The sequence below is a fragment of the Gavialis gangeticus genome, unplaced genomic scaffold (assembly GCF_001723915.1).
Source record: "Gavialis gangeticus isolate Ggan-Ray unplaced genomic scaffold, GavGan_comp1, whole genome shotgun sequence".
NCBI lineage: Eukaryota > Metazoa > Chordata > Crocodylia > Gavialidae > Gavialis > Gavialis gangeticus.
The window spans coordinates 31,941,654-31,950,387 of NW_017729033.1; the positions used below are offsets into that span (position 1 = coordinate 31,941,654).

An 8,734-nucleotide genomic window follows, 5' to 3' on the forward strand; every position below is an offset into this window, starting at 1 on the left:
CCCTCCCCTCCCCTCCCCTCCCCAAGGAGTTTGCAGTTGCCAGCATGAAGTTTGTGCCCTGTAGGCAAACAAAAAACTACTGACAAGTCTTGCAAGTTGTGGGGGTCTTTTTGGATCAACTTTTTTGCAGCATGTCTCCCACACCTGGGATGTAGGCATAGGGTGTCTTATTCAAAGCTGTGGTAAAATCAGATTAGCTTAAGGCAATGCTGTGTTTCAGGGTCCCAAGTCAAAAACATAACTTGTCATATCTTTGATGCCAAGGAAGACAATTCTTTGAGCAGCAGCTATGACTACCACTTAAGTAAAAACCATTAGGAATGATCTGGTTATTCTAAAAGAGAAGATCTTCCAAGACAAGTTTTATTCTTTTACAGCCCCCATAGCTGCGCCTGTTAAATTTTTTATTACTATCATTAATGGTAATTGCAATTCTTATTGTTCAATTAAAACCAATACATGCCTAAAACTGTACAGCCATGTTCTGCACGGTCACTCTCCTAATAATTTATACTGGTAACGTACCATCAAATGAGTAGTTGGTGCCATGTATTTATTCTTTCCTGCAATATTTCCTTCTTAGCCAAATCTCAATAATTTAAAACATATAGTGTAAATCTTCCTTGGATGTCATTCACCCAGGTTTGAATTTGGCTTTATTTTGAACCAATTTCTGCCACGTTTTCTCACACAGAAAGACAATTTACTCTTTTGAAATTCCATTACTGAAAGAATAAGTTCCAGTGGTCCATTGCTCTTACTGAATGTAAGAATAGCAGAATCTAATCCTTTGTCTTTTTTGACACAGTCTTTCACTTGTCCTACACGATGAAATGAAACATGCAATCTCTTATCCATTTCCCCTGCCAGTGCAGAATTGTTCTTTATTGTATATTTTTGAGTGCTTTGCCCAGTGCTTGGACTTCCCAAGCTTCTCTGAGATGGCTACTTCACAGTCTAATGATTCTCCCTTTTGGGGATTCTTTTCCTGTTAATCTGTTCACACTTTTCAGTGCTTTCTTATTGTTTGGATGGTTTTAGAAAATTCTTTAAACCAATGTTAGGAGAAGAAAACCTGTCTAGGCTTATTTTAAACTAGGCTCCATTACTGTACTACTTACTCTGGAATGACTTATTTTGCCTAAGAAATATTGCACTTCTAATTGCACTTCTATTCAATTTGTCAATAATTGTATTATTGATAATGATTAATTAATATGAAATGATTAGTTAGTAGATTTTTGTCAAAATTGGGAGGAAAAGACACATTTTCAGAACTACTTTCATCAAAAAGTTTTCTCCAGTTTCAATATTAGCTAGATTTTCAGAATGGGCTTCTTTGTTCTCATTGTAAAAGAAAATGTGCATTAATTACCTAGTAAAGGACTCGAAAATGATAAAACTTGCCCATTTAAGATATACATATTTTAGCTAGTGTATACCACCCCAATAAAAACTGTACGTGAGCAACAAATTTTGTTTTCTATCCATAATAAATGTTGAATAAGAATTACTGGACCAAAAGCAACTTAAACCTGAATCTGTACATTAATTGAGTTTGTGACTATTGTACAGTTAGCCAAGATGTAAAATAAATTCAGTGAGCTTTGCAGCAGTTAGTCACAATAGGGTTTAAATTCATCCTATGAATTTCTAAGCAGATTATTTTGTGTCTAGGTATTGGCAGGTGGAACCTAGAACCTGTTCTTTCTCCAGCTGTTTGCTGTACCAAGGACACTTCTTGCAGTTTGAATGCAGGCAAAGCTTCACTTGACTTCAATTGGGGAATTGCTTTCATTAGAATTATATGAGCATGCCCCAATCAAACATCATTTGAACTTTAGTCAAAACCATACACAAAAACAGTCCTTTATTAGACGTACTCCAGTGTGACATTCCCATGCCTGGCTCCCATGGTGAATAAAGGGCTCTGGGCACTACAGAAGAAAGCAAAGAAGATCAGCCAAATGAAGTCGAATAGAAGAATAGAAACAAATTGTTTATTCCATTCTTTTCTCCAAAGAATACAAGCTACATCTAAAACATAAGTAGTCAAATTAATTTGCATTATAGTTCTTGGCAGCTTCAAACCTCCCTCTTCCTGGTTTGCACTAAATCATCTGACATAACCCAAAATGATACAGTAATTTTAGAGTGGCATTTTCATACTCTGGCTTGCCTCTTCACCCATTAGTGTAATTTTCTCTGTTATTCTCAGAAAGTGGTAAAAACTAGGTCAACATGAACAGTCTTTTAAAACTCCAGCCCTAATATGTTGATGTGTACAGATTTCAACAGTCTTTGAAAACAATTCCCAGCCCCCTAAAATCATCTGTTTAAATAGATGTAATGTCCACTCATCATCATGCACCACTCAGATGCAAAATGTATATCTGAGCCAAAGATGCAGGCAGTAACGATTTTTGTTTCCAGTTGACAAGATAACTTTTATATTCAGACAAAAATAAATAGATAAGGTATGTTGAAATATTCAGGAAGAATATCCAAATAGCCACTTTGATTTTTAAAATGTATTTGTAGGTGGCTCTTTTGTGGGTATTTTTAATAAATTACTCATATTAGTTATATCAATAGGATTAACAACATTAATTCCCTTTAAAATAATGTTAATTCCTTCCTTTAAGAATAAAATGTACATGACTTACCACATGCCCAGAACTTACCACATTATAATTCAATTAACTTCTGTATATAATTAATATTAAGCCTATGCAAACAAATAAATAGTCTGACTGTGTTCTATGGGTATACTAAAATGAGTAAAATGATATATGTCCATGAAGTGCAGGATTGGGCCTTGAGCTTTTACATTTTAAAAGTGAAACTTTGAAGCCAATTTTTCTGCTGGTGTGACTAATATCCCAAGAGAATTTGATCATTGGTCCCTTTACATACAGATTATTTGTAAAATATAGAATTAAAATCCTAGTGGAAATTAAATCTTTTAGGTTGCAGTCCATTCTTGCATATTTGTTAATAAAGGGAGTGAACTGTGTTATTTTAAAAATGTTTCTGGAAAAGTGAGTTTAATTTATTTTTCTCCAGTGCATATAGTTTAGATTCTCTTGCCTATTATAAAGTCTCACATGAATAACTAGAAGAATACACTATAAGCATGAATAGTTCTCCAAATAGCACCAGTTACATTGTATTTTTAAAATTTTCATTCAAACAGCACCTAACTTTAGTAGGATATTTAATGTGTTGGTGTAAGAAAGATGGGTCATTACTTTATTTCTGAATTTTTATTTTTAGGAAACAATATACATTATCCTAAAACAGTAATTTCAGTGAAATATTTCATGTTAATAAGGGGATCATGATTTTGCCCAATTTGAGGAATGTGATATTGAACAGAATCAACTCTTGCGATATCATGTATCATCTTTATATCATTTATCATCTTTATGTTATAAACCTCTATGGGGAATAAGTAATAAAGCTACAGTTATTCATGATTGTCTAAGTTCTGAGGGTCTTTAGTTTTCACCTCGTCTTTACTCCGATTAAATTCTGGTTAAAGTTAATGGGAATTTGTCTGAGTAAAGAGTTAGGAGAGTACTGAATAAGGAACTTGGAGTTTGGTTCAGTAATTTGATCTCTAACTGTGTTTTGTTGTTTAACTATGCTGATACAATAAAGTTCAATAGCAACACACCGCTGTCTTATCATACAGCTTTCAGAAATCAGCTTATCTCTCTGAAGGAGAAGCACTGGAGGTATGCTAAAAACATTAAAGAAACTATTATTTGAAAACTTTTTAAAAGTCCTATATAAATAACTAAAGAAAAATATTAAGTTATTTCTAATTTGTGACTAAAATAATTTTTTCCAGCATAAAGTCTTTTAAGTTTCTTTCAAAGAAGAAAAACGTACAAATCATTATATTTTTGGTCTGTGACTTATAGTGGTTCAGCATAACCTTTTGAACAATGGAGATGGCATACCAAGTGATTGTATTACTTCCCTCTGTAGAACCCTTGGGTCAGGAGACTGTAACATTATTGTTTAGCTCTCTGAGTTGTATAGTTTGCTCTGTAGCTATATAGTACATTAATTCATTTCCCTGTATAACTGTTTCTGTGCTACAGTTACTTGAGGGTCCGATCTGGCAAAGTGCTGAGCACTATCTGCAAGATGCTGAATGCTCTCAGTTCCATTTTGCTTTACATGGATCATGATTATGCTTTAATAATTAAAGTTGTGAACGGAATTACATGAATTACAGTAATTCATTTCATAGAATTGACTTGTTTTATGAATATTTACCTATTTTATTGGTCTCTAGATGTAACCTTTTCAGAATAAGAATTTTCACTTGTTTATATAGATTCTCCGAGGACACTTCAAGTGTATATTAATATTTTAAATATTTTTTTCTTTAGGTGGGATTACCTTATTTGCAGTGATTACTTTAATTCTGGACTCTTTTAAGATAGGCTATTTTATTGGATTTTCCAACTGTTTGTCTGCAACTGAAGGCATTTTTCCTGTTACACATGCAGTGCATACTCTTTTACAGGTAAAAGCCACTGTATAATAGTTGTTCTCACCAAGCAGAAGTTTTGTCTTTTCAATGCCACATGTGATAAGTACAGTTCTGGAAACATTAAGGCTAAGTAAAGACAGTCAAGAAGCCTGAGGCTGGATCAGTTCAATCTTTGCAGGTTAGTCTAACTGATAAGCAAGTGAACAGACAGTCACTTTTGATTCTGGAAATTCAGTCACATGCCTGCAGTAACCCAGACCAGAAGCTGGGGGGTGCTAGAGCATGCCTCCCTGCTCCACTGGAGTAGACAGCTTAAGCCAAGGCTAGCCCACCCACCCTGTGAGGGGCGGAGTGGGGTTGGGGAGGTTCAAAGCATCCTGGGATGTCAGGGGACTGAGTTAACTTGAATTTGGAGGGGATCTGGGACAGAAGTTGAATAAACTGATTAACCTAAACCAGTTAAGTCTGATACTTCATCCATCCAGGTTTATCTTAAACTGGTTTTGGCCATTGTAAAAGCAGTGTATGTCAACCAAATTTCTGGGCTAAGTACAGATGGTCAGAAAGTCCAAGGCTGAATCAGTTTAGTCTTTACAAGTTAATTTTAGGCTGCATAGATTGAACTGATAAGCAAATGAACAGACATTCTCTTTTGATTCCAGAAATGCAGCCACATGCCTGCAGTGGCTCAGGCCAGAAGCTGGGGGGAAGGGGAGAGGGGGGCACTAGATCATACCTCCCTGCTTGGCTGGAGCAGACAGCTTGAATCTGGAGGGGACCTGGAATAGAAGTTCAATAAACTGATTTAACTTAAATCATTTAAGTGTGATACTACATCCATCCAGTGTTATCTTAAACCTGTTTCAGCCATTTTGAAAGAGATTTATGTGCACTGAACTTCTGTTGTGTTACAGATTTGAACTGGTTTTCAATCTCTTATACTAGTTTATGTGCAATTCTGTCCCTACCCTAAAGGTTAAGTTTTAAAGGCTAAACTTCTGTACATGCACATCCCTTTCTGCAGCCAAAGTCAAATCTGTGAAGGCAAATGGGGCAGTCAGCATTAAGTTTTCCAGTTAGCTGTAAAAAATGCTTCGTGGTATCTGAAAATGCAATAACTGTTCATACATAGAGGTGTATGTATAAATCTTACATGCAAGTAAAGAGGATGCAAGTACATGCAAGTAAATGCAAGTATGTGCAAGTAAAGAGGATGTTCCTAAATTTGAAACAATACATCTTTTCTTAGTTCAGGTGTGGCATATAACTGTTGTCATTCTCTTAAATGAGAGGGTTGGTTAAATACATTTGACTGTTGCTTCTGTATGGGACTTAGAACTTGCCCTACTGGTTCAGTTTCTTGATTCATCTACTCCGGCATCCTGTTGCTGGCAGTGATAATGAATGACACTTCAAAGGAAAGTAAAACTCCTCTATAATGTGTTTTTTTTTTTTTTAGTTATGCAATACTTGTACGTCAGGGAAATTCCTTCCTGAAACCAGTAAATGATAGGTTTTAACCGTGAAGTATGGTATTGGACTTTTACCCAATTATTATTGGGTGCATAGCAGCACATGCAGACAATTGGACCTGGAACATTTTCCTCTCCTTTGCTAATTCTAGACATTTGTCTCCACAATATCTTGTGGTATTGAATACTGTGCTTGATTAAATGTTGCATTTTCTTTTATTCTATGCTTAAACTGACTACCCATTTGTTTTATGAACTATACTTGTGTTATTACATAATAAGGCAAAAAAGAGAGAAGTACTATATATATTCAAATCCAAAACTAGTGTTCCCCCACACCCCCATGCTTAAATGCTTAACGTGGGGAAATAGCAACATCTAGCAATCTTTCACCAGATAATGCCTGCTACAGCTCAAACGCCTTCTAACTATCTCTCTGAGGGTAAAATCCTGGCCTTACTGTATTCAGTAAATTCAGGATTGCAACCCAAATTTCTTCAAAATTTCCTTATCTAGCATTTCCACCCTTCACATGTCAAAGGCAAACATTTCAATGCTCTTCCACCTGTAGGTCTGCATGTAACAATTCTCACTAAAACCAGCCACACTCAGTCAAGGTCCCTGCCTGCCACTCACTGCTGTGTGTAGGAATCAGAACATAAGACAAGAGAAATCAAAATCTTGGCTAAAACTGATAGAAAGGGTAGAAGAGAAAAATATCCCAGGAAGATCTAACATGACAAATTTTCTTACTACTTGGTATTTCAATATAAAATCTGAACAAGTAGAGAGGGGATTGCTAATTGCCTTTATTAAATATAATGGTGAGACATTTCTCAACTGGATTCATATTATGCTTTACTGTGGTTTAATTTGCTTAAATTTATTGAAGCACTGCTGTTCTCATGAATAACTTAACAAATACTCAAAAAGTACAACTTAGAATTATGCAAAAAGGACTGGAAGAGACCTCAGGAGGTCCTCTAGTCCAAGGGTGTCCAACCTGCAGCATGTGTGCCACAAGTGATAAAGGTAGCTTCTCCATGTGGCATGCAACAGATTGGGAAGAGAACAGGCAGCACAGCAACAGAGTGGGCAAGAGAAGAGGCTCAGAGTGGCACTTGGGAAGGGTACAGGACTAATTTGTGGCATACCTGCCAAAAAGGTTGACCTCTATTGATCTAGTCCAACTTCCAGTTCAAGAAGGGATCATCCCTGTCTACACCGTTTGTACAATTATAGGGAGAAAAATCAACAAATAAAATGAACTGCATCCAACCCAAGTATTCGAGAAACCTTTGGTTTATAACTTTTTTTCAATAGAGTTCCCATGGGTTCTGTGAGCAAAAGGACTTCCGAATGGACTTTATATTATCATCCCTATTATTATCTCCTTACCTTACTTTCTATTCCCTTTCTGTTTTTTCTTCCTGTACTCTCAATTTCAGAGTTTGAACAAAGGTTTTTAAATGATTTTACTTAACTAGAGAAATTCCCCTCTGTTATGGTAGCAGATTCTACTGAACCTATCATGGAAATGGACAATAAAGCCAGAAAGCCAAAGTATATACATTTAAAGAGAGATAAGCCAGAGCTGCAAAATTCAGATTTCATTTCAAACATTGATAACATTTAGAGTTCTTTGGTTCATGTGAATTTGGTAAAATGCTTCATTAACAGGTGCACACATTTGAAAGAATGTTTCCCATGGCAGGATATAGTAGGTAATTGAAGTTTAGGAGTCATAGTTTTGCCAAAAGCTTGCTGTTAGATAGAGACCTGTATTTTCAAAACTATCCATTAATTTTGAATACTTCTGTTCTGTGGGGTAGGACTTGAGTCAGATGTACTGAGTATTCATAATTCCAACTGAAGTAAATGGAAAGTGTAGGTACTCATCCCTTCAGGAAGTCAGACACTGGGCACATTTAAACACGTGCTCTGGGAGGGGGTGGGGGGCACTTTAATTAGAGTTGTTCTGAGAGCTGCTCTAATCAAAGCGTCTACAGCAACATGTGTATCAGCATCCCTGCACTGAAAAATGACGGGGCGCATTAAGTAAACTAAGCTCATCAAACGAGCTTTAGTTAAAGCACCCCGTCACCATTTTTTAGTACGGGAATGCTGATACATGTGACTCTGGAGCCTGCTGGAGCACGGTAATTACCATTCATCGAGTCTGTTCTGATGTGCTGTAGTTACAGCGTGTTGGAGCAGCCTCACTATATGTCTGTAGGTGCCCTGTATCTCTAATGTGGCATAAAAATTAGGCAACTGGAAGTAATGGACATTTTTAGAATGTCATTTTTAGAAATACCCCAGGTATATTTTACATACTCCCCTGGGCTCATGGGCAGATACTAGTGAAGTCATACAATACATTTTAAATTCATGTTGTTTTTAAAGGTTCTATGGGGAACAGAAAACATTTTGGCTGATCTTTTCCAAACAGTTTACCTATTGTCAAACTTTATCATCTTTGGAAACTAACCGTGCAACTAAAGCCTCCGCGTTTCATACCAGTATTCCTATGGAACCATTTCACCATCACCTTGCATTCCACATTCATTGCAACAAATAGTACAGAGAGAGAGGGAGAGAGAGAGAGATTCTGAATTCCTCATTCTATTATCCTTCTAAAATCTGAGAAACATCTTTGATTCTTCTTTTACCTCACTCAGGCTTACCTGCACGCCCAGTTTTCAGAAAATCATTTTTACTTCTTCCTCTTTAAAAAAAAAAAAAAAAAAAA

The 8,734-nt window shown here is 36.2% G+C and overlaps 1 protein-coding gene across 1 annotated transcript in view; it reads left to right on the plus strand.

Annotated features, from left to right (window-relative positions):
* The window catches only part of OTOP1 (otopetrin 1), a 31,960-nt gene that overhangs the window by 7,016 nt on the left and 16,210 nt on the right, over positions 1-8,734 (plus strand). The window contains exon 3 of the mRNA XM_019525816.1: positions 4,407-4,543. Within this exon, the coding sequence (XP_019381361.1) occupies positions 4,407-4,543 (137 nt within the window). The remainder of the gene's footprint in view (positions 1-4,406; positions 4,544-8,734) is intronic.